At 43.0% G+C, this 26,900-nt stretch overlaps 1 protein-coding gene across 1 annotated transcript in view; it reads right to left on the bottom strand.

The window, feature by feature from the left end:
• B3GAT2 (beta-1,3-glucuronyltransferase 2) overlaps positions 1-25,773 on the bottom strand; it is a gene marked incomplete at both ends in the record, with an annotated part of 40,042 nt that extends 14,269 nt beyond the window's left edge. The window contains 2 exons of the mRNA XM_084229093.1: positions 996-1,140; positions 25,162-25,773. Of these exons, the coding sequence (XP_084085219.1) occupies positions 996-1,140; positions 25,162-25,773 (757 nt within the window). The remainder of the gene's footprint in view (positions 1-995; positions 1,141-25,161) is intronic.
• Between the last annotated feature and the right edge of the window lie 1,127 nt (positions 25,774-26,900).

The following is a 26,900-nucleotide window of genomic DNA, read 5'->3' as shown; positions in this document are numbered from 1 at the left end:
ACTTCCAGTATTTTTTACAATCATGCTGCCTCAAATTTATAGTATTTTCAAAATAAAAGTGATGAATCATGGTCAGAACACAGGACTTATCCCGTCAAAATTATGAGCATAGAGATTCTGACTGCAGTCAGGAAATACACACAAAGGACTAGCCAAGTACAGGCTGTTTCACAGACAGACAGGCTGTTTCAGAGTTGAAGATTGATGAGATCAATTTTGAAGTTTCTACCTTCATCTTCTAGGTTATGGATGTCAGTGATGTGTGTGTGTGTGTGTGTGCACGCGCACGTGCGCGTGCACCTCTAAGTCTCATGTTTCAAGCTCCATCCTTCCACAGTTATCACAGACATCATTTTATATAACCCACAGAAAATGAGTCACTTTATGATAAAGTAGCATTTTAGAATTTGTGATCTACTACAGGTGTCTGATTTACTTCAGCTGGGCTGTGAGAATAAACTTTAAAAGACAGCTCTACTCAGAGTGAATGCATGCTTGAAAAACCAGTATTCCAATTTTATGTTTTAGCTATTAATTGCATCAATAAGCACTAATTTATCAATAAACATTAAAATGATCAGTTTGTCCATTTCAAATCATATTAAGTTTGGTAGTAAGTACATGAGAATACATTGTAACGAATATGACATCCACAGAGAAGGCACCAAGTGCACAGGCAACAGACCCCCATAAGGCAGGGGCCAGGTCCTTTTCTCACCCTGCATCCAGCACCTGGCACATAAACGTTTGTTGGATAAAAGGATGACATGGACAGGTGACAAAATGGAACAGGATGAGCATTTTCTAACCACCCCCCCCAATTCAATTTGTATTTGAAACAACCAAAGAGCCCATTTTGAAGGCTTAATCAGTTAATCTGCTGAATATATCATCATATCATTTAACCAATGTGGTCTTTGAAAGCTTCCTTCCTTTAATAAACCATCATCACCAAGAACCATCAGAGAAGAGCAAATGTCACCATTCACACTCACCCGCCATGTCGATGGCAAAAGGCCTGTCTGGTCTCCAGCCCGTGTACCAACCAACGACTTTGCCGTTTTCTACCAATGGCCGTTCGTAGCGCCGCCCACCAACCAGGCCCACAGGCCAGACAGACACCTTGCGTGTGGTTCGCATCTGTAATGAGAAAGAAGTGGTTAAGTTTCTTTGGGGAAAAGAACAACGCGGAGGGAAGAAGGGAATGGGAGTTACATGGAAAAAATGAGAGGGGGAATGTGGCATTCAAGCAGAACTTCTATTGATATACTGCTACCCAGTCCATTATTGATAGCTGCTCAGTGCCTGCAGGCTCTGCACTCCATCATAAACCGAGTCAGTGGCACAGGCTTAACAGAATAAAAGGGTGTCACTATCTGAACATCACTTATTTGAAACTAAGTTGTGACTAGTTTCAATTCCTCTCAAAATTGAATCTTGTAAACAATGCTCTGTATCTCCTGAAGTGAGGAGGTTTGGTTCCCCCTTAAGAAACTGTTAGTCAGGGGGCATCCCTGGTGGCGCAAGGGGTTAATCACCACACTATGAAGCAATCCACAGTCTCTGCAGCACGAGTTCCATCCCTGGCCGGCCAGAGAGAAACCCACATGGCGCAGCAGACCTCTCCTGTCTCGCCCGCTGCTCCCCTCAGCAGTGTATTTCTCAACCTGCCTGTTCTGTTCCCCACTCTGTCTCTGGTGAAGCCTCTCACCCCCCTGCATCTCTGGCCTGTACCCCGGCTCTTGTATGTATAAATAAATAAATCTTTAAAAACTAAAAAAAAAAAAAAAAAGAAAAAGAAAAAGAAACTATTAGTCAATAACACCAAAAAGACCACTCAGAGGAGCTGTAGGAGTTGCCTTTCTCCAAATGCATTGCTACAGACGCATAGAAATATTGTCTGGGGGCATTAATAATGGGATCCACACACACAAGAGACACTAGGATCCTCCAGGGTGACAAAAGAAAAATGTACCCTAAATTCACCTGCCTTAAAGGGCAACTGGGCCAAACTGGAGAAGAAAAATGCCACACACAGCACACACAAGTACACCTAGTGGAGGTCTAGCTAAAGAAAACCCTCAACTAAAAGCTCTTTGCTGGATGTAAGAGGAAAAACATTCACAAGAAAGCTTCTCATATAAAGCAGCATTTCTGGGGAAAACCGCTACCACCTTGTTCTAGGCTATGTGTTGAACAGGCCAGAGTCCACATGGCACCTTTGTGCAAACGAGAAAAAGATGCCCCTTTCTTGGACAGACACAACCACGCTGGAAACATGGCTTGGCTGTACAAGCACAGGCTGATTTCAGCTCTACTCACTCTCTCAGCTGGGTGTGTCCTTGGGCAGAGCATAACCTGCACAACTTACAGAATTATAATTTTAATACCAGTGCTTTATCTTTTATTTGCTACAGATCATGATCATTTAACCAATGGTTAAAATAATGATTATCAATCTAGAAATTCTTCTATCAAGAAAGAAAATTATACACTCGGGAAAGATTTTCAAATATAATTCAAATGAAAAGTCAATGTTGTTTTGATCGACTCTAACTCCTTTTCATTTCCATATGGGTTTCAGATTCAGTTTGTCAATATCAGCAAATATTGTGACTGCGCTGAATTTATGTAACAATTTATGACTGCACTGAATCTATGTCAATTTGAAGAGAATTGACATCTTAACAATATTGAGTCTTCTAAGCCACGAACATGATATATCTCTCCATTTATTCAGAACTTCAATTTCTCTCAACAATGTTCTGGTGATTTAATTCTTGAATCAATAACATTTAATAACTGTGTTCTAGGTCTTCTTATAAGTGGAAAATCAATGTTTTACTAAAATTCTTACAAAAAGTTTCCTCTCAACTCACTCCATCTTTAGACCCATGTTCCCTCACATACTGATAAAATGAAAACATCTCAATTTTTTAATATGTCAAATATGCCAAGTATACCTAAAAACAGAGATAGATTTAATATATAAACCACTAAAAATCACACTGTATTCTCTCTTTTTTATATTTCCTTAAAATGCCTAAGATTTTTTAACTCCTAAATCACTTTTGCCCAGACCACTAAATTTCCAAACCTGTGAAAATTGGGTAAGCAGACCTTATCTTGGACTTTGGTGACCTCCAGAGTGTATAGAGGGTTGTACTCTCCCTACAGAAGGTGCCCAAAAAATGTTGATTAGTGTGTAAGCACCAGGTAATCATTAAATGAGGGTCACATGAACCAAGCAATCAGCATGCCCCTGCACTCTACAAAAGACAAGCTCATAATCAAAGAGGAGGGAGACAGGCAGTAAAAGAACTGAGTGAAGAAACAGCTTTAAAGCAGTAAAAGAGAAATTATCATTGAAGAAAATAATAAACCATACGTGGGACCACTACTAAGGGAACAATCAAGAATGCAGAGAACATTTCGGGGTAAGCATTTCATTTAAGTTGGGCCAAGACAGACATGTAGGAATTTGCCCACAGAATGCAGAAAGGCCTAGAGTTCCAGGTAAGGACTGGAATCACAGAAGCAAAGCTTCACATTTCAAGTTTCATGCTAGAAAATATAAGTTTTGCTTAGTACAGTACAAATTTCTGAGAGTGGCGTGGAACTAACCTTTACATTTTTTTTTTTTTTCAAAGGGTCAGGTGTTAAAGGTGAAGCAATGACTATTGGAATGCAGGTGATGTGGCAGGATTAGGTTTGCAAGCATGCCAAATAAGAAAAGTTAGTCGTTTAAATACTGTAATGCTTTGGAAAGACCCTGATGCCCTTGCCATACATGCACTGCTCTGAGATTCTGGGGAACGCACTGCCACAGAGATAGACATGGCCCCTCGATACACAGCCACTATACTGTGTAGAGTGTGCCAGACATTTCAAAGGAAAATAGCACAGCTATTTACAGAACTTCTTCATCTCCCCCCTGGGAATCTTTCCTTTGTTCTGTGTCCTTTTCACTCAATCTATGCTCTTTAAGGATTCCTTGGCAGACACATTCTTTTCTGAGGGAGAAAATGTAACAATGGCTATTACTATTAAAAGTAAAAGCACTCCCATATAACTAAAATATTCTTAGTATTGAAAAGCTTTTCTATTTTCTTAACACAATATAGTGGTTACATAACTTCAGGTACCTGGTGTGAGCTCCAACCTAAAATGGAGGACTATCAGGAAAGAGAGAAAGCAATTGACATATTTGTAAGAGTTACAACATTACAAGCAGGTCTACTCCCCAAACACACTCTCTTCCTATTTGAGGACAAGTCAGACTGTCATTTATTCCTCCGGCCACAACCTCCAATTAAATGGACAAGACTTGCATAGCGATACCGGCCAGTCAAAATCACAGGCAGAATTTTCATAGACTCACTGGCTACACAGGACAGAGAGCTCCATTTGGAGCATCTATACACTCCTCCAGGCTAAAGGCCATTTAAACGATCCCAAAGCAGGTAGTGCTCGTTTATCTTCATCTTCTCTAGGAATGGAGATAGACACGCTCCTTATCAACGATCAGCTCCTGTTCTTTTAGCCAGCAATTTTTTTCTGTAGCTTTAGGCTGGATCTCTTTGCTCCCTCCGTGAGAGATGGCTAACACCTCCGGGGACTAAAACACTTCACAAGATCACATGTAGGTGATCACCAGAATGCCCTTTGAGTAAAACAGAAAAAGTTAAACAAATGCTTTTAACTTCCTTGAAGACATGCCATTAGGTGAAATCTTGTTTTACTTTTTTCCCCCCAAAGTGAAATGAATACAGCTCTTGAACTTCTGAAATTTAAAATGCTATAGGGAACCTCAAGGAGGAGAATTACAAAAAAGAATGTTATACTCTATATGCCGCTTTCTAAACTAACAATTTCAGTGCTAAAAAAAACCCCACAAAAACACATCCAAATACCATCCCCAACTCAGCAGAATCCAACGATCTAAAAAAGCACAAAGGAAAAAGTTGTGTAAATATGATGAAGGGATATAGAAGTGATGACGACCTGGGGCAGGGGATCCTTTTCAATGTCATTGCCACACATCTGATATTTTCCAACACAAAAACTATATTTAAATGATCCAACACATCTATAAATTTTCTTTGGAACAAGTTATAAAATTAACATCATGCTCATTTTCTTTCTTGCACCTGACCCCAAAGAATTTCACCATCCATTCCCCTCAACTAATGGTTATTTAGCTCAAAGGTATACATTCCACCCAGTGTTGTATACTTAACTTGTGTTTCCCTGGACCTTTTTCGGTCTCTTTTGATTTCCTTACACTGTCATTTTCACAGCATTAACTTTTGAGATACATAAGCTAAGAATACTATAGAAAGGGACCTCCGCAGTGGCACAGCGTTTGAGCGCTGGGTTGCGAAGCTGCCAGCAGCCTCTGCAGCGCTGTTTTGATCCCCGGCTGCTCCCCGGCCACCAGAGGAGGGTCCCACATGGCGCGCAGACCTCTCCTGCCGCCCGCTGCTCCCCTCAGCAGTGTACTTCAGTCCTTCTGCCTGCTCTGCTCCCTGCTCTGGCTCTGGTGAATTCTCTCACCCTCCCGCACTTCTGACTGTGCCCAGTGCTTGTATAAATAAACAAATAAATAAGTATGCATAAATAAATAAATCCTATAAAAAAAAGAATACTATAGAAAGCGGAAATGTTCCTAATGATACCTTCTTAATCCTTATGTCCCTTCGTAGAAAACTAAGCCCAACATTTCTACCACACTTCTGCACTTTCTCTCTGAATATCACACACCTTATGTGTATCCAGTGTTGTGAGTGAAACAGACTTTTCTATGAAATCCTCACGTATGAAGCCAACGTTCTGGGGAAGATACAGCAATGTGCAAAACTAACTACAAATTTAGTTACTTAACTTCCATGCTGATAAGGACTGTAAGGGAAAGTAATGGGTGCTGGGCGAGCATGCTGCAGAGAATCTGACCTGATCTGGGATCCACTGAGGCTTCGACAAAGACATCAGCATGAGGTAAGGAGCAAGCATAGGTATCATTAACCACTATGGACAGGAAGATCAAAAACCTTCCAGAAAGAAAGGGACTCATGTGTCATGGGCTCCTGAACATAGCATTCCACTGCATTCCTTTAAAAAAAAAAAAAAAGACCCATTTTGGACGGTAGATGTTGGCAGTCAGGTTGCTCACTCTGGAGGACTTAGAGACAAGCAAAAGATGAAGCTGGAATGATCCGTTGGTATGTATTCAAGTGGTGACATTATGAATTTTGTTTAGCTTAACCTAGGGATGCCTATATAAAGATTTTTTTTAAGTATATGTCTCTATACCTGGACTAATACACACATATATTCCTGCTCTGTCAGCTGACAATGCCTAGAAGTAATGACATCCAGTATTAATGAGTTACCTAGCACCCCAGATCTTAGCTGCTAATACCACGCTCTAATAAAAGGATCCAAAGCTACTTGGAGAAGTGTATTTTCTGCCCTAGTCCCAGAATCAGTTATAAGTTGATCCTAGGGCACCATGCAGAGCCACAAAGTAAGTGATCACTTATAAAAACAAACCCAAAAAATAGCACATTGTTGGGGGCATGGAAAAGGCACATAAGAATTGACCCAAAGAGCTCTAAATGGCCAAAGCTGGAACAATTTAAGCAAAGAAATAGTCATACTGGATTACAACCTAAAAAATAAATACTACTACAACCCAAAATATATAAATGATTGAACAAACAAATAAATGATGAACAGATAAATCTCCCATGCAGAAGTCCAAATAGGCCTCCCTGGTGGCGCAAGGGGTTAAGACGCAACCTATGAAACTACCCCCAGCCAGGGAGCTGCCCACATGGTGCAACAGACCTCTCCTGTCTCACCTGCTGCTCCCCTCAGCAGTGTATTTCAGTCAATCTGCCTGTTCTGCTCCCCATTCTGTCTCTGGTAAATCCTCTCACCCCTCCCAAACTCTGATCTATACCCCACTTCTTGTATGCATAAATAAACCTCTAAAAAAAAAAGGAAGTCCAAATAATTCATGTAGATAAACCACCCCCACCAAAGGAGGCAGAACATAACCCCCTCATCCTAGGTATGGGTTGCACAGTTATTTCTTCCAAAGAGAACAGTATAAATGAAGGGGAGTAACTTACAATGAGGAACTTGATGGGTCGAACCTCAACTAGATGGTCAAGATTAACATTAACAGTGACATATCATGTCAATAATATGTACCCAGGACATGAGATCCCAAGAATTGCACTCTACCTCTGTGGTCTTTTAAAACATCATTCTCAAAAAAAATGAACCAGGCTTCTTGGAGAAACTGCTGAGTCCAGAACTGGAGTAGCAAATATACAAAGATGAGCCTGAGCATCTTTCAGTGCCAGAAAATAAAATTATATAAAAATAACGAATGAACAAAAACCCCAAACAAACCCATATAGATGGGGATATGTCAAGAGCTCCCAATGGACAGAGTTGGAACAATTTGAGCTATAAAATAATGTTGAGGGACTGTACTTTGACATGATGTTATAAGACTGCACTTTACCTCTGTGGTCTGGTTCTCCAAAACCCGTAACCACAATCTAATGAGAAAAACCTAGAACATACTACAATAGAGGAGCATGCCAGCACACCTCAAACCTGTCAAGGTCATCAATAACAAGGAAAATCTGAAACACTCACAGCCACAAAGCGCCAAGGAGACATAACAGTTATATGTAATATGTATACAGAATGGGCTCCTGGAACAGAAAAATAGACTTTAGGTAAAAATTAAGGAAATCTGAATAAAGTATGGATTTTAGTTACTATTGGTTCACTAATTGTAACATGTACCATATTAACGTAAAATGATATTAATAGAGGGTATATTAATAGAGGGTATGTGGTGTGGGGTATGTGGGACCTTTCTAGTGTCTTGATTTTTCTATAAATCTAAAACGTTTCTAAAATAAAATCTATTATAAAAAATATTCACTTCGAAAGTACCCTAAAGCCACCAACCCCTCTCTATCCACCCCATCAGGTAAGACTCAGACTTATTCTCTAGCTTATGATCAATTTCTCACTCACTTCCTGTGCACTTATTTATTGCACAGGCCAGAGGTCACAAGCTGGAGTATGTGGCCAAATGAGATACTACAGGAAAGTTTGGTATGCCCTGTACAGTTATTTGTCGTAAATTGAGTAGCATTAAAATCCAAAGGCTTTGGTCTTTCTGGAGATTCGGCAAACTGAGCTAGCATTCCATGATGGCAATAGTGGTGCTGTGAGGCTTTGTCCAGGTCAGTGTGCTAGCCTTCCCCCATTGGCCTTAGTCCCCCTCCACTACCTACCACAGTCCCAATGTTGAGTCTGTGTGTCAATCACCACTCGTTACTAGTCTGCGCTGGCATGGACTATATGCCTCTCTCCAAAGTGGAAACTGAAACACAGACCAAATGGACCGTGGGTTGTACATTTCAAGAAAACAAGGAGAGGGCCTCCCTGGTGGCACAAGGGGTTAAAGACACAGAACTATGGCACGAGTTCCATCCCCCAGTGGCCAGGGAGCAACCCACAAGGCACAGCAGACCTCTCCTGTCTCGCCCACTGCTCCCCTCAGCAGTGTATTTCAGTAGATCCCCCTGTTCTGTTCCTCACTCTTTGGTGAATGCTCCCACCAACCCGCCCCGCCCCTCTGGTCTACACCCCAGTTCCTGCATGCATAAATAAATAAATCTTTAAAAAAAATGGAGAAAAGACTGTTGCGTTTATGGAAAGGAAAAATGTTCCTATATATTTTATATGCAAACTATGTGTATAAAATGCATCATCAGAAGTAGTAAGAACCATGAGAAATATTATAGAAAAGGGACATGATTAAATAAAAACTTTAATAAATGAAAATAAGTCAGGTTGAAATTTTAATTAAATGTGAATAGACATGAAGGGGTGTTGCTTATATAGACATGGCCTGTTTCACTTAATTATGTTACTTGCTTGAAGGCATCTGAATTTGTGAATCCTGGTATGGACTGTCTAAGAGGAGCTAATTGCTGCTCTGATTATTATGAAGTCACAGTAATCAAGACAATGTCTCCACAGAAACCCTTTATTTAGATGTGTAAGAATCAAAAGACACTTAGTTTTCTAGGAAAAACTGCCCCAAGTAAATTCTATAAGCCAGACCTGAAATAAGGGATGCCCTTCCTTCTGTGTTTCAGCATTTAGAATTTTAATCTAAAGCATGTTTCCTAATTATGAAAATGAACAAGAATCAAATCATTTCATTTCAAAACATGCCTAGAAAAGTTCATCAGGTGTCACTGTTCTATGAAATACAACTCATAAAAGACTGAATTATTTTGTGTGTCCTTGTGAGGTGTATAATTTTTTCCATCTAATATTTTAAACGTATATAGGTGGAGAATGTGTTCTAGACTACAGTTACCCTCTCTTACTCCTTGGGATCTGTACTAGTGCTGAGAAGTGTACTTATAGTGACAAGTCTGGAACCCAAAGAAAAGTGATAACGGTGGGGCCATGCACAACAAACAGGACTGACCCCAGCACCTCCATGACAGTAGTTGGCTCTTTGTGTCTCTGTCCCAGCCAGCTGATCCAACAGCAGTCTATCACCCCACCCCCACCCCTTTCTGGCACTGGTAGTAAGAGGGGAGGGAAGGAGAGGGGGAGAGAAAGAATATATAGATCAAAGAGAGAGAGAGGGAGAAGGGGAGAGGGAGGGAGGGAGAGAGAAAGGAGCAAAGCAAGCAAGCAAGCTAAAGTTTTACCTGATAGAAATGTAAAACACAAGCAACTCAGTTCCTAATTACTTATCCAGATTTTAAACAATAGCCAGGGATAATTTAGAGTGGTAAAACAGCCTAATGGGAAAGCAGAAAATATAACACTAACTTGATATTTGAGTAATATGACATAACAGAGAGAAAAACAATTCTCAAAAAATCAAACTCAAATGCATGGAAGACTATAACCTCTTAGTAAAAAGAGAATTCAGAATAGCTATCAAGAAGAAACTCAGAGATACAAGAGAACTCAGAAAAGCTACTCAATGAGCTGAGAAATAAAATTAATGAACAGAAAATAGAAATTGAAGCTTTAAGTAAGAAACTAACAGACTCAGGATTGAAAAATTCAATAAAAAAGATCAAGAATGCTACAGAGATCAATAGCCATAGAAAGTTATGGGAATAGCTCTAACAGAGCACAAATCGTGAACTTGAAAATAGAAAACTAGGAATGACCCAGGTAGGTAAAGAGATATAAGTTATTTTTTAAATAAATAAAACACTATGAGCTCTCCAACTCCATGAGGAAATAACAGGAGGATTATGGGCACCCCACAGGGTAAAAAGGGAAAGAAGGGAACAGAGTGTATTCAAAGAAGTAACTGAGAATATCCCAAGCCTGGGGAAGTAACTGAATATACAAGTCTATGAAGTTAACAGAATACCTGGTGATTTAAATGCTAGAAGATTTATTCAATGACACATATTAGTGAAACTATATGTGAAAACTATATGTGAAACTATCAATAGTCTAAGTTAAAGAGAACATATTAAAAGTGACTGGAATAAAAGATAGGTACCATGGAATGGTACTCCCATAGGTTATTATCAGACTCCGCAGCAGAATGTTTACAGGACAGGAGAGAGTGGAAAGACATTTAGAAAACACTCAAAGATAAGAACTGCCAGCCAAGAATTCTCCATCCCACAAAACTCTCTTTCAGATATAAGGCTTCTGCAGATCAAAAAAACCTGAAGGAGTTTGATACCACTAGATCTCCAGAACAAGACATGTTGAATGGAGCTCTTCTATCTAAATTTAAAAACAAGGTCATGAAAAATTGAACAAAGCAATACATAGAACCAGAAAGCAAAATATAAAATGGCAGTAGCATGTTCTCTAATATCAATAATTACTCTAAATGCAAATGGGCTGTACTCACCAATCTAAAGACACAGAGTAGCTGAGGGGGATAAAAAGCAAAATTTACTCTATGTTATCTACAAGAGACTAAGTCCTAAAGACAAAGAGACTTAAAGTGAAAGGATGGAAAATGGCACTCCAAGCCAATGAAAATTTTAGAAGTCAAGAATTGCTATACTTATAGCAGATAAACAGACGTCCAGCCAAAAAGACCACACTAGACAAAGATGGCCGTTATATAATAATAAAGGGATCAATACAACAGGAAGACATAACACTCGTTAATACATGTTTCCAGTATAGGAGTACCAAAATAATCAAAGTATTCATTAACAGACCTAACGGGAGACACTATCAGTGAAGCAATCCCCTTAACACCACTCACAGCAATGGACAAGACATCTACACATAATAACAAGGACCAGACACTGGGCATTTACTTTCAAATGTCACTGGATTTACAAGTGCCAACCCAAAGAACACATACATTTTAGTCTACAGGACAATCAAATAATTTTCAGAGGAAACCATACATTGCTATAAAAATGCACACTACTGCCCAATGAAGTCACAAGCATAATCAAAATTTATTATTTTTAATCCTAAAACAATAAGAAAGCAAGACCAGAAAGGGTTTTTTAAAAATCATGAAAGCTGCCTTTTAGATATGCACAGCAGGAATACAAACTGGCCAAATAACTAAATGTAATCATTTAAAACATAAAAATAATTAACAGTTGGGGCATGAGTCCCAAACCCTGGTGACCATGGATAATAGAGCTTTTCTGCAAAGTGAGGCTGGAGCTTCCCTGACAGGAAAGACTTCTCAAGGATCTCTCTGGCACTTTTGCCAGTGTGAGCAGATGTAGCTCAGAAACTTTTCAAAGTTACAAAAATATCCCCAAAGTGTCATCTGACCTTTAAAACTGACATTTTAATCTTGAAATGCTGAGTTTATTTAGATGATAAGCAACAAGTCCACATATGGACCATACTTAAGTTCTCATTCCCATGGGTTGACAGCATCTTACAGCCACCAAGACGTCAGCACCGGCACAGTATGGTAACTAGGTGGCTTGTGACATTTGCTTTCTGGAGCCTCTCCACATCTCCTGTGGCCACTGATTTCTGAAAAAAGCAGGTGTCCAAAATGCAGAGGGAAGTCAACCTCTTTTCCCACTCCACCTCATTGAAGTCTCTCAGCAATCACATGCATTTGTATAATGTCATATGTGGAAGTTGACTAGTGGGGCTTTTCCTTACTTGTAAAATAGAAATCATAGTTCCTTTCTAAGATTCATACAGTTTATGTCTAAACATTTAGGATGGAGTTGAACATGCAGTAAACAGAAAAGGTGGGTCATTTCCCCTGAGGCCTTGAAGGGTGAGCAGTTTTCAAATTGAGGGTGCATGGTTCATGAATGTGTACAGATTCTCCAGAGAATAAGTGAGCATCAACAGCTTAAGGAGAATAAATTCCCAGAATCTCAGCAATCCCATATAAGGTTCCTTACTGACCTCTTGGATAGAGTGGAAGATTCTTTTTCTCTGCTCCTCTTGCAATTGTCTTTCTCACTTCACAGAAGGCAACCTCTCACCCATCTTGAATTTGTACTAAATTCAAGCTCCCACGCAGTCAAACAAAAGTAATCAGGAATACTACTGTCTTTATTAAGAAAGTTAATGCCTCTAATGAATGGGTAATAAATCCATTTGGAAGACAAGGGACTTCTAATTACTTGCTTTCAACAAAATTGAAGGAGAACTGATGTCATCAATAGATCATTAAAATAGTTTTTGCCCAGAGATCATGTGATTTTTGGCTCAGAGTTTGAGAGTTCAGAAAATTTCATTTCATCTACTTTATGTAAGAGACTGACTTAATGGCAACATAAGTTATGCTGAACCTATTTCTTTCTAGCAAACAGTTATATTAAAAATACAGTAAATATCCACAACAAAACTTTACATTCATGCCATTAATAAATTTCCAATAAATACAGCTTTTACACTTAATAATTAGTTACCTTTTTTTTAAAGATTTATCTATTTATATTATCTATTTATCTATTTATACAAGCACTTCTGGGTACAGTCAGAAGTGCGGGAGGGTGAGAGAATTCACCAGAGCCAGAGCGGGGAGCAGAGCAGGCAGAAGGACCGAAGTACACTGCTGAGGGGAGCAGCGGGAGGCAGGAGAGGTCTGCGCGCCATGTGGGACCCTTGCCCGGTGGCCGGGGATTGAACTGGCGCTGCAGAGGCTGCCGGCAACTTCGCAACCCAGCGCTCAACAGCTGAGCCACCAGGGAGGCCCAATTAGTTACCTAACTTTGTAACATTTATGTTGCTTTGATTACACGTTTACTCCTACTAATTCTAACTCAATCCTAAAATGTTTTTAGGGCAGAATTTTATCACCGCAGGTATTTTTGAAAAATTTAAATTCCATCAATATCTTCTGTTACTGCAGACATGTGTTATGGGAGGAACACTACATGATCTTGAACCTCAAAATACGCTAGGACAAAATTCTGAGAAAGAATGCAAATACAAGTAGGGACACGCTTGTGAAGAAAGGCGAAACAGTGGTATCTGAGACAAAATGGGTGGAGCTCCAGGTGAGTACAGTGAAATGAAATCAGTCACAAAGTGAAGGATTTCAGATGGTTTCACTCATCTATGGAATATAAGTACCTAAAAAACAATTACACACAAACAATGGAAGGAACGAAAGTTAAACTTGTTGTGAAGAAAATTACGGTTACCAAAGGGAACAGGGGAGATGGGGGAAGAGGATGAGGCAGGGAGACTGATGGGTATGAGCATGGACGGTCTGGTGGAGGGGAAAAAAAGTTATAGAAAACAAAAACAAAAAATCAAAAATTTATCTAAAAATAAATAGAATTCTATTCCATTTTTTAAAGAACAATGTCCATGTATAATTCTAACAAAGCTTATTTACTGCAAACTACAAAATGCTGATAAGAGAAATAAATCTAACTAAATGGAAAGACAAACCGTGTTCATAGCATAGAAGATCTAACACAGTAAAGATATCAATTGTCTCCAAAAATTTTATAAAATTTCCAGATGTTATTGAAAAGTATTTATTAAATGAATGATGCTAGGTATAAGACTGTGGTATTTAAAATATCCATCGGATATATTTACAAATGTTAATATTTATAGCACATTTATAACCCATGCTTCAACTATTTTAAATTATTAGTAAAATTTAGACATCAATTTGAAAATATCCTAAAGAGTGTGTAAGTTTATTATTTTAGGAGTTATGTGAGCAGAGAATGCAGAGGACCACTGCACCAGACCCCTGGTCATGGCCATGATGCTTCCCAGGGAATGAGCCAGAAGGCACACAGGGTCTGTGAAGAAAGATCAGGGAAAACACCCACTGCATTCACAGGCAAGGAGGCAACCACAGGACCCAATATCTATATATAGCTATTATCTTCCCCATTCTGGCAGAAAATAAACTGCAAACTGTTTTTATTTGTGAAAATGTAAACTCTGTCTGAAAAAAAGAGAAAGAAGCTCATGATAGACTTCCCCCAAACTGCCAGTCTGTTGAAGGGCATCTCAGAGTCCTAGTTAAGCCTAAGAGGGCTGGGCACAAGGTGAAGCTATGGAATCAGATTCTCTTCTACTTCTTCAAATCAGTGCTGGAAAGAGGAATACCAGTAACCTTCAAATGATCTTAAACATCAAACTATGTTTCTAATTATGTACTTTAAAATTGATTCGCTTCATTCCTCCCTACTAAGCTGTCCTCTCCTTTGCAACATGCTATTGCACTGATTCATTCATTATGCCAGAAATAGCCTATAGGATAGTATTCCCTAGGTCGATGACAGGTGCTGGCTCTACAACAGTAACTAAAATCATAGCCAGGCCCTGCAGAAAGTTTAGTACACCTCTCTAAGCCACATACAAGTCAATTTCCCAGCTTTTACATGTTCATTAATTAGCCTCCAACTCTTAACCTACAGGAGAATGCCCTTCCATCCTCCTCAACCTCAAATGTTCATGAGATGTTTTCTAATCTCTCACATCTCACTTCCTCCCAGGACGCTTCGTAGACAAGCCCTATTTACTCCAGTCTAATTACTGTAGTAACACCCAATGGTATAATTAAGACACCCACTTTATGTAGTTCCACTTGGGTACAGACTAATTTGGGAAATTCAAACACCTCTACCTTCTACCCTCCCTAGGCCTCCGGAAACATAGTCTAGATTTCAGTAACACAGAATTTAGAAGCATCTAACAAATTGAGGCAATACAGCCATCTGGTATACCCCACAACAAGGTAGTCACCGCAGGGAAGAGAACAAGGGAAAAAAACTAATATAACTTGCCTATATATATGATTAGAGCAATCACATGAGGCAGGCAAGCAAGCCATGCCAATTTCTGCAACTAGCATTGGTAAAGCTAGATTTGACCATGCCACTGTTTAACTCCTAAATTCCAATCTGAGCTACCCACTAGTATCCAGCCTTTCACATGCATGAAGTGATCTAACACTCAGTAAATTCACAACTACCTTGACACACTCCACTCTCTCCCTTAATGGGCACAGCTAGGGCACTTCCAGTAAGGGCTACAGTTCTCTTTAAGTTACTACTTACATGGTTCAATGCAATCCTTGATAGATAATATTGACTGTTATATGACTGACAATCTCTATGTGAGGCATCTTTTACAGAGTCCCTCAGCTTTTAAGTTTCCTGCAATTCGTTCATTAGCAAGTATCTAATGACCACTGACTACATGCTAGCCACTGCTATGGACATTACAGATATAAAAGTGAACAAAAGAAAATTCCTACACTTATGGAGTTTCCATTTAATGAAAGAAACAGTAAGTTGAAATAAATTATACTAGATTACATAATGTGGTATCAGAACCCAAACAGTTTACATTACCACTTCCTTGGACAACTAGATGAAAGAGACATATCTTTAGTTTTCTAATTAATTTACCACCTATCTTATTCAAGTTCTATTTAAAAGTTAAAGGTGAAAGATTTGCCCGAGTGATCTCAACATCAGATTAAAAAAAAAATGAAAGCATGCTATGTACACATTTGTTAAATTCAGAAATTTACATTAGGATAAAGCACCATCTAGGAAGAAAAATCTAATGAACATGATTTAAATGCTACTTCTAAATACAAAGAACTTGAAGACTTCTTCATAAGGCAGGTTTGGGGAGAGATGCTCACTCTTTGCTCAAAGACGAGTATCATACTGTGACACACAGGAGACAGAAAGTGCCTGTTTATCCTCTGATCACAGCCTCATTCAGTTCTCTAGGGTTTCTCAGGTTCACAAACGTGGGCTCCTCTAACTAGAGATCTCTTTTCTCCCTGACCCATCACCCACTAGACCCCAAGATCTTTTAGGTCTCAGTTAAAATATCACTTCCTCCACAAGTACTCTTACAACCTACAGGTTTTTCTTCTTTAAATTTTCATGCACCTGCATTTCTCTCAACATGCACTGACCTCAGCATGCAATTTCAGTCCAGATGCTTAATCTGTGATGGCTGGGATACTCTGTTCATAGATTCACTCTGCCTGACACATAGTAGGTGCTCAATTAATATGTGTAAGTGCAGGGGCATACTGATTAATTGTATTCAAATACCTTTAGAATGTGAAAACATTTAAGCTCAGATAGGTAGAAGGAAGCTGGCAGAATAAAAAACTATTACTATTAAGATACAAATATCTAAAATAAATAAATCTCAATGGAAAATGTTCAGCATTTAGCAGACTCAGCTTTCATTAGAGAGATGAATGTAGTTTATGAATACCTGAATTTCAGACTGAAGTCTTAGATTCTGCCTCTAGCATATATACTCTTATGGGGAATATAAAAATAAAATTTATTAATTAAAAAAAAAGAAAGTTTTCATGGACATATGTACATATGGAATGGCAAAAATATAACCCCAAATATTAAAGTTAAGAAATAAATAAATGAAAAAAAAAAGTTCTCTCTTGGCTGATGAGGGAGACTGATCAGGGAAATTGCTGGTTTTAGTCATTTGGGGAAAAGAAACAAATAACTTATGGTAGAGAACATGATCATCCACCCTCAGCAGTCAAGGTTTTCCTAGCATGCAGAAGGAATCAACAAATGATTTCTTTCAATCCAGGAAACCTCCTAATCTCAGGAGAAACTAGACAAGAAAATTAACAAACCTTCACAAACAAGTGAGCAGCTGAATCTATGTGGCAGTGCAGGCCATCAAAATCAGCAAAGCCAGCACTGCCCTCCAAGGCTCCAGGTTCCTAAAAGCACATCCTTGTGCTCCAGGAAGGAGCTGCCTCAGCCTTTGTGGGTGGGAGCACAGGCAGGTGTGTGTCTTTAGCTTCAGCTCAGATTTGCTTAGGCCCCCAGCAACCGTGAGTCCATGGTAAACAACTGAGCCCACTTAAAACAATTCAGATTTGTCCCCATTTCTATTACACCCTGAAAATTATTCCTCATTAAATTTTGTCTGCCCTGACAACATACAGTTGCTGATATACATACATCAGCTGAAGAAAAAATTTTAGTTTTCATTGCAGGCTAAGTGTCAGGCTTTTCCGCCCTCCTGCCATTAAATGCATGCCTGCTGGCAGACTGCTGGAGTGGGCGTGCATAGGTGGGTACCCCTGGGCTGGGAGACTGGGCTTGTAAGGGCACCATCACAGGGACACCAGAAGAACAGACAGAACAAGTGAGAGAGCGAAACAAACCACCAGGAAGAGAACCAGAAAAAAGAAAAATGAGACCACGAGAGAACGCCGGAGAGCCAGGAAAGAGTGAAGATTTGCCGGTGGCTGGGAGGCCTGCCAGCCTCCTGGCCTCTTGGGGGGGGACACTCCCTACCCTGCACCCCTGCCTGCTGTGTACCTGGTAAACTCAATAAAAACCACCGAAGGCTCCAGGACTCTCCTTTACCCGTCTGCTCGGATCAGAGAACCAGCTCTGTGCCTTCCTGGCACTACATTCATGTTTTATTTTCTTGTAGAAATGATCAATTCATACTTACAAGATATAGTTAGAATACACAGAAAAATATGCAACTAGGCAGTTTTTACCTGATCTGCAAAAAAGTTTAAAAAAGCATATGGGTCTCTAACTGTAAAAGTTAGATAGTGAGGGAAGATACATAATTTTAATAAGACCAAATGTTATCTGGAAAAAAAGTTCAAAAAGTAGTAGACACAGCCATGAAGACAGAGTTGAGTTCAAGCGTGGCAAAAGATACCAAAAATATCAGAAGACTTCTGCTAATCAAATGCTTTACTTAACACAATGGCTTATTGACTTCTTTCCTTTTTTTTTTTTTTAAAGATTTATGCATACAAGAACTGGGGTATAAGCCAGAGGTGCGGGGGGTGAGAGGATTCACCAGAGACAGAGTGGGGAACAGAACAGGCAGAATGACTGAAATACACTGCTGAGGGGAGCAGGGGGCAAGACAGAAGAGGTCTGCTGTGCCATGTGGGTAGCTCCCTGGTGGGCTGGGGATCACACACTTGCTGCAGAGGCTGCAGATAGCTTCACAGTGTGTGCCTAACCCCTTGCGCCACTAGGGAGGCCCTCTTTCTACCTGATGTACAGGTTAACTGAGATGAGCTTAAAGACAGTCAAGAGGGCAGGGTACCCTGTTTTAGAAACAGGGTACTTGGGTTCAGAATCCTGAGTCTGAACAGCTGCAGAGTCTCTTCAAATTACCTCCGGAGCTTGCACTCAACTATACAGTGGGATACTAATTATACCAATCAAAGAAGTAAGTGCATTAGATTCAGGATGCACTTTAAAAGAAATTTCTGTAGTCACCAAACAAGTGTGTCCATATCAAATATCCACGTTAGGATGGGGGAAAATGGGGATAGTACTAGCACCTACCTCAGGGCTGTTGTGAGGATCACTGTAGTGCCAGGATGGCACAGAGCAGGATCTCTATGATCCTAGCAGATGGGTGGAGGAGGAGACCTGGAGCCCTCAGTGGCTTTTTCAGGATTTTACCAGGCACATGGCAGGCAGGGGTACCAGGGGGCCAGGGGGCTGGCAGGCCTCCTAGCCCCCGGCGAATCCTCACTCTTCCTGAGCTCTCTGGCGTTCTCATGGTCTCTGCTTCTCTCCTGCTGCTGCTCTCTCTGGTTCTCTCTTTCGCTCTTGCTTCTGGTGGTTCGTTCCTGCTCTGTTGGCGTTCCCGCGACGCCGCCCTTAAAAGCCCAGTCTCACCCCGGTGAATCCCATCTACCTAGGCCCACACCCTACTCCAGGTGCCCGCCATCAGGCATGCCTTCAGGACCGCAAAGCTCCATCATCTATCCTGATGGCGGGAGGGCAGAAAAGCCTCATCATTCACTTTACCCTACAATCATATAACTTAACCCACGTAAAATCTTAAGGGAGGATTCTGGCCCAACAACTGGACACTTCCAGTTGTTGTCAACTATATTTTGCTTGTATTCATTAAAAGATAGTCTTAACATTCATTTAAAATTGTATGCAAAAATATGTGTATGAACAATGGATAATCTCAGTTTATTTCTGTGAATTAAAACTATTCTCAACATATGTTCTTACCTATCCACTGACCTAACGCTGGACTGGTCAAACAATTTGCAGCGTAAGTGAGATGGCCAGGCTTTTACGCCACTGGCCTCTGTGGCTATCACCTCGGCCTTGAATGCAGAAGGCAACTGGGAGCGAGGGCGCGGGGCACGCACGCCCGACCATGGACACCTGGAGTGTGGCGCCGGCTTGTGTAAGTGGGAACACCTGAGGCTGAGGCTCCCAAGGCCATGTCACTCTGACCGCAAAACGGCGGCAGGAAGGCTATAGAAGGAAGAGACCAAAAGACAACACCAGAGAGAGCCCCGAGAAAGTCAAGTTTTGCCAGGGGCTGGGAGGCCTCCTGACTTGCAGCCTGAAGGCTTGCCCCACAACAACTGGCGTAGAAAGAATAAAGCCTGAAAAAGCCACTGAGGGCTGCGGGACTCTACCTGTCTGCCCCATTTGATAGAGAACCTGCTCCGTGCTTTGATGGCACTACACAATTTTGTGTTTTGGCAGAAGGATTTGAGAACTATGCAAAAGTTAAATTTCATGCTTCAGCAGTACTGCAAATCAAATATACCACAATGTGTTATCCTAACTTATACAGGCAGAGCAAATAATCCAGAGTTCAAAAGGACCCTGTTCAGATGAATAAACACATCTGAACATTCTCTATGTCTATTTTTAAAAAAAGCACTATAAAGGAAAGTGAAAGGAAAAAAGCACCATTGATTGCCACCTGGAATATTTAATAAATAACCACTGACTGTGGTTCTTCTATTTTGCTTCTGTAGCATGCCTTAAGAGCAATTACTATTCCATTACTGTTCACACAAGAGAAAATTTACCAGCTTGTAATTTAGAGGCAAGTGGAGTAGACAGAAGAAAATGGAGTCACCCACCATAGCTTCCAAGAAGCAGCAAACAGCCTAAATATTTAAAAGACACATTCATTGCACTAAACAATAATCTGGACATATCTTCATGTCTATTCATGAGAAAGAATAATCAGTGAAAAGTAGGTTGGAGGAAGAAGAATGATAGGAAAAGACAATAGGAAGAGGCAGAAGGGAGCATGTCTTTAAATCCAAATTGTTATTTCTGGTCCATTAAAATATCAAAATCTAAATTAAATCTGCTGGCCTCCAAATAAAATTGTCAAAAATGAGCCATAATTCAAGTACCATACAGACATAGAGGGTCAAGAAAATCTATTGATTTAACATTGATAGCTTATGAATATTGGGCATGGTTTAATATACATATTTTTATAAAATTCTCACATTTTATCAAATGTATGGCATGACTATCAATATGCTTTTAGATGGGGAGAAATAAAACACAAGGGGCCCAGATCAAGTAAGATAGTCTTTATGCTACACTTAAAAAGAATCTTTCAGGTTGCTCACATTGAGAAGATAATTACCACACCCTAAGTAATTGTAACAAGGGTAACAGAAAAGGTATCTCTTATCTCCTTTCATGAAAGACATAGAGTATTTAGGGGGAAAATGCCATGCACTAACTTTGAATATCCTTTGGATTACGGCTCCAACAAACTGCATTTAACGGGGGAAGACATACATGCTTCAGAAAGGAGAGAGACACAATTAAGCTGCAACTTCTCCACCTGCCTCACATAGACAGCTTAACACCACCCAATTAAAAAATCCAAACAAAGGTCCTCTTTAGTTCACTGCTTGCTAGAAACATCTTCAAGATGCATTTTCATTTAACTGGGGCCTTTCATGAGCTCTTAGTATCTTAGAGTTGTCCTGTCTTCCAGACTTACCTCATTAAATTTCAAGTAATTTTTTGTTTAAAGTCCACTTTTTTTTTTTTAAAAAAAGATTTATTTATTCATGCAAGCACTGGGTACAGTCAGAAGCATGGGAGGGTGAGAGAATTCACCAGAGCCAGAGAGGAGAGTAGAACAGGCAGACTGACGAAGTATACAGCTGAGGGGAGCAGCAGGTGGCAGGAGAGGTCTGCGCTCCATGTGGGACCCTCACCCGGCAGCCAGGGATCGAACCAGGGCTGCAGAGGCTGCGGGCAGCTTTGCAACCCAGTGCTCAACCGCTGCGCCACCAGGGAGGCCCTAAAGTAAAATTTTTTAAAGTTCTTTTTCCTTGCTTGGAAAGTGTTATTTTTAAACCTTTCAATTCAATTGACTTCCAAAGATGACAGCAACTTCAACTGGAAAGCATCATCTTTAAACTCAGAAAAGCTTGGAAGGTTTTCTAATAAAGAAAGATCTGATCAATAGTGTTATTGAAAATATGACTAGATATAGAGTCACATTTATCTGTAGTTGTGGCTTTTATTAAGGCAGCTTAAATCCTTTGCAAATAAGCTTTTCTGAAGGGTTGGATCAATAGGGTGCACAGGCAGGCAGGATTACCTGTGATCCATAGTGCAAGATCCCATCAATGCCACAGGAACAGCAGGGGCAGTGGAAACATTAGAATATGAAGACTCCTGCCACCTCACCCTCCAATGGAAGCCCAGTTTCTGTGGCTATCACTCACACTGAGCTTCATTTGCAAATGGTTTGGCTATTAACGTAGGATTATTCAATGAAAATATTTCTTTCCTAGAGGCACAGCTCAGTTGAAAGGGGCGGTTGAAAATTAGTTAGCAGTATGGGAGAAGAAAGCATCGTTCCAGTTACCAGGGGGGAATAATTGAACACAGATAGCCTGTTGCGCCTTTAATTTAATTTGGAGACCTTTCATCTTTTACTTTCCTTCATTTGCAGCCAATGCTTAGTGAGCTAATTTGTACCTGGTTCATTTTCCTGCTTTTATCTTATCTACGTTAACATCAAGCATGGAAATTAGAAGCGCCATGAATAAAAGATGAAGCCTAACTTGGGACATTTTTTCCTTAAGTACTGTGAATTACTTTAAAAACTAATTTGTGTGAGTTCCCAATAGAAAGGGCTGAGATATATGCTTGGCCCTACAACATCCTTGATCAGCGTCTTTTCTCCCCGCAAGGAGCTGCCGTTTTTTAGATGTTTTATCTGGATCTACCTTTTTTCCAAGAGAGCCATCTAGACTGTCGTCCACACGGAATCATTAATACTAGAAGTGGTGTAGAGTAGACCCTAGCATTAATGCTCAGGATTAAGGATGCACAAATCCCACTAACTTGACTTTTTGGCGAGCTCAATACTGCTTGCAGTGCAAGGAAAAGAACGTACTGTAAACAAGAAAACAATGTGTCAACATATATGCCCAGCAAACAGATACCTACACTGTCCAAAAGTAATGCGTATGTATGTTGGGGGGAGGTGCTGAGGGAGAAAGGGAGTAGTGATAAAATTACTATCTGGGAGTAACCTTTAGAGAATTTAAATTCTATCATACATATTATGCTTTTAAAAAATCCTTTCTGCCGTGTATTTAGTATACTTGGCATTTCTCAGTAAGAAATAGTTGCAAATACTCTTACTTTGATTGCTTCATTTCTTCTAACTGTACAAATCTTCTTGTCTTGAAAGTTTTGTATGTTTTTTTTCCTTACAGTTTCCTGTTGGCCAATACTAGTTTTTCTCCTTGACCTCTCTTTATCTTCTCTCAATCTCCCATGCCCCCTTCCCATGGACTAACGGAAAAACCTACTGAATTCATCTCTCGTCCCTCGCTGCCTACTATCCACCACCACCAAGCCCTCCTTTCAGTTTGGAAAGCATCAAAGGATGACTGTTCTGAATGGTTCCACTGCCTTTATGTGCCAACTCTTCCTCTCATCTAACACCTCACACCCACAGGATAGAAAGTGGGATTAAACTGAAAATCTCTCCTTTAGAGTCAATCTCCCTTTAAAGGTCAATTACTAATGATGTGCGTTATTTTACTCACACAAGACTACACACATATTCACAGGTTAGGCAACTTCCAAGTTGTAGAAGAAAAAAAGGACTTGGGTTTAAAATTATGGGGTGCTGACAGGGGACTGAGGTGATGGTGCACCGGGGCACTGGTGAAGGATATTCTATGGGGACTACACCTGGGGGGTGGGGGAAAGCAAATATTGTTTAAAAATGAACAATGGTGTAAAAAATTAATAAATAAGATAAAATTATAGTGTGTTGAGATGTAAAGGTCTCCTCTTTGGAACACAAACTGTCTTCAACAGAGAAAGAGTAGGCAAATAGGCTCAAAATAAAAGATCAACTTTAAAAATTCAGAGGCTATTTTTAATCTTAAATAAAGACCTTACTATATAATGCCAAACTTCATTTCTACTGATGAAACCTGGGAGGGGGTGGGGAAAGAGGGAAGGTAATGCTACGTTGTAAAAAGATAGAGAAAAAAATATGCAGCACAATTACATATCATTTTATTCATGAAAGAGAGGATGAATAGAAATGAAGGTGGCAAATACAGTTAAGAAGTAGATTTTTAAAAGTCAAATAGGCAGAAAAATTAAACTGGATGAGTAGTTCTGGTCTGAAATTAAGAAAGTTAAGCAAATAAGATGCAAGTAGGGGGGGTATGTGATTACTGCACACACACATTACCCAGTATACTTGGGAGGAGGGATTAGGGATGATGGAGGTTCTTTGAGGCAGGAAGGCAAGGGATTTTGGGTAGAGGAAGACAACATTCCCACGGGATGTCAAAAGAGCCAAGATTTTTTTCAATTTCAGTTACACCTGTTTGTGTGCGAGGAAGAAACTGACAAACCTTGTAACCCAGTCTCATTTGCAGAACACGAACACAGACATTGCAAAAACACTGGCCTCAAGCAATAACACCTGTTTTAGCTCCGCGCCCGCCGGCTCTGTGCACTTGTGATTTTCAGAGGGAAAAGTGGCTTCTCCGCCGCAGGGGGCCGGGCTGCGCACAGGACCGCACCGCGAGCCCGAACCGCAATCCCGCACCCCCGCCCTCCCCCGAGGCTGGGCTCATTTGCCCAAGATAAGCCCTTGGAAATAGACAGGTCAACGCAACCGGGCAGTCCCAGGAACACCTCGGCCAGCCTAAACGCTACAACCACAGAGCAGCACAGTCTCAATTCATTTGCCAGGGGGTTTCCTTGGAAATCAGGCAACATTCCAGCGCCAGAAAGGGCCGTGGCGGTGTGCGGGAAGACCTCCGCGGCGGTCACTGTTTTCACGAGTAACCATTTCTGTGCTGGCAAACGGTTCCACGGCGATTTGTTTCTGCGCTGACTTTCAGCCTCCGCCTCTACCTTCCCCAATCCGGCGCTAGACTCGAATCGCACCTGTGCGCGCCGACAGGCCCCGGAGGGACCGAGCCCGCCCGCGCCCACCTGTCTCGCGCGCTCCTCCCAGCTCGCCTCGCCAGCTGGGCGCTCCCCGGCCGCCGCCGCTCTGCGGGGAAGCCAGGCGCGCCTCACCTGTGCGGGGCCAGGCGCCCCGCCTCCCAGCCCCCCAGTCACCACGGGGCTCTCACCCACCCTCCACCCCCTCGGCCAGCGGCAGGAGGCTACAAAGCTGCGGGTCCGGAGCGCTCCACCCGGAGTCCCGAGAGGACGCACCGAGAAGTGAGGACTCAAAAGTGCAGCCGCGGCGTGGGGAGCGCGCGGCGCCAGCCCGGCCGGCCCAGGGACCCCCCCCCCCCGCCTCCCGCTCTACCCCCCCTGCCCCCAGCGGGGACAGGCCGGCCGCTACCTCCTGAAACAGCTCCAGACTGTAGGTGTTGTCGTCGTCGGCGAAGAACAGGACCCCGGGCTGCGCCGCGCGCTGGTGCTGGTGCCTCTGGCGCAGCCAGGCGAGGCCGGCGTTGCGCTGCTCCGTGGCGCGCGGCAGCCCCGGCCGCTTGTAGCGCCGCGGCGTGGGCACGTGCAGGTGCGTGCTGGGCAGCCCGGCCCGCGCCAGGAAGCGGCTCACCAGCTCGCTGCGCGCCGCCGCGTCCTCCACCAGGATCCAGTGCAGCTGCGCCACCTGGCGGAAGGTGTTGGCCAGGCGGGTCAGCTCGGCTTTCTGCACCGGGCGGCTGTAGGTGGGCGTGATGGCATAGATGGTGGGCAGCGACGACTCCGCGGGCGGCTGCGGTTGCGGCTGAGATTCGTTGCGCTTCTCCGAGCAGCGCCGGGCGCCGCTGTCAGGCCCGCCCCTGCGAAGCGGGATTCGGGCGCCCCGGCGGCCCACCACGTAGGGAGAGAAGTAGGGGCGCGGGGTGAGCTGGGGCGCTGGCCTGCGCGTGTCCACGTCGAGCATGATGATGACGATTAGGATCCAGGGAAGGAGGATGAAGAAGCGACTGAACAGCACGGACTTCATGGTGCACTCGCCCTGGCCTCTCGGACGCCCCTGAGAGGGGCGAGCCGGGGGACCCCAGCGCGCAGTTTGGACGGCGGCGGCGCCCGCTCTCAGGAAGCCGTGGTCGGCGCGCGATCCATGGGTGGGAGCGCTGCGGGGACCCGGAGCCGCGGGGCTCCGCGCAGGTGCCAAGGAAGCGAGCGCAGCGGGGCGAGTAGGCAGGCGAGCGAGGGCTGCTCCCCACTCCCGATGAGCTGGCGGGAAGCGGGAACAGTCCGGCCGCGCGTGGCTAGCCCTGGAGTTGCGCGGGGCTCCGGGGCGCCGGTGATCCCCCCGCGCGCTTTCGGAGGAATGGAGCTGCTCCCGTCCCGCGACGCGGAGGGCGCAGGGACTCCGGCCGCGAGCCCCCCCAGCACTCTCGGGGGCCCCTCCGAGGGCGGGAGGCGGGCTCCGGGGGCTTTCCGCGCTCACATCCCGGGCGGGGCGGCGAGGGCCGGGAGGGGACGCCGGAGCTGTGTCCCCAGCTCTGTTCGCGCGCCGCGGCAGAAGCCAGCGCTCCAGTGCCCGGCTCTCGCAGAACCTCTCCAGGCTCCAGCAGCAAGATCCCAAAGCAAGCAAAGAAAGAAAAGGCAAGGAGGCGGGGGCGCTGCAGACTCCAGCGTCCTCCAGCCCGCCTGTGGGAAGACAGCGCTGCTACTGGCAGAGAGGGGCCGAGGGGGGCGGGGAGCGAGCGCCTGCTCTCCCCGGGTCTGCGCTGACGGCCCCGCGGGCTGGCTCGGAGGGCGGCTGCTGCACCGCGGGGGGCGGGGAGGAAGGAGGGACCCCGCGAGGCTGCGCGACCTCCAGGAGGGGGTGGGTGCGTGCCGCGCGCTCTGAGCTCTCTGAAATACTGCAAGGGCTTTGTAGATCCGCCAGGGAACCCCATTCACGTGTGGAAAACTCGGGGGACCCAAGTGAGGAGAGAGGAGGGAGAGGGCAAAGAATTCCTTCTTTGGCTCCCAACTGCGGGGTTGGGGTGCTGGGGTTGCAACAAACAGCGGCCACAGAAAACGCTTCCACTGAAAGGCAGAGATCAATAGTGGCCCGGGGGATCCGTAGACCGAGGGGTGCCGCGCGGTGCTGCACAGAGATGTTTGGCGCCCGAGAAG

The sequence above is a fragment of the Talpa europaea genome (genome assembly GCF_964194135.1).
Source record: "Talpa europaea genome assembly, chromosome: 2".
In the NCBI taxonomy this organism is placed as follows: domain Eukaryota; kingdom Metazoa; phylum Chordata; class Mammalia; order Eulipotyphla; family Talpidae; genus Talpa; species Talpa europaea.
The sequence above is the reverse complement of the archived record's forward strand: the minus strand, read 5'-3'. Positions and strand labels throughout refer to the sequence as shown.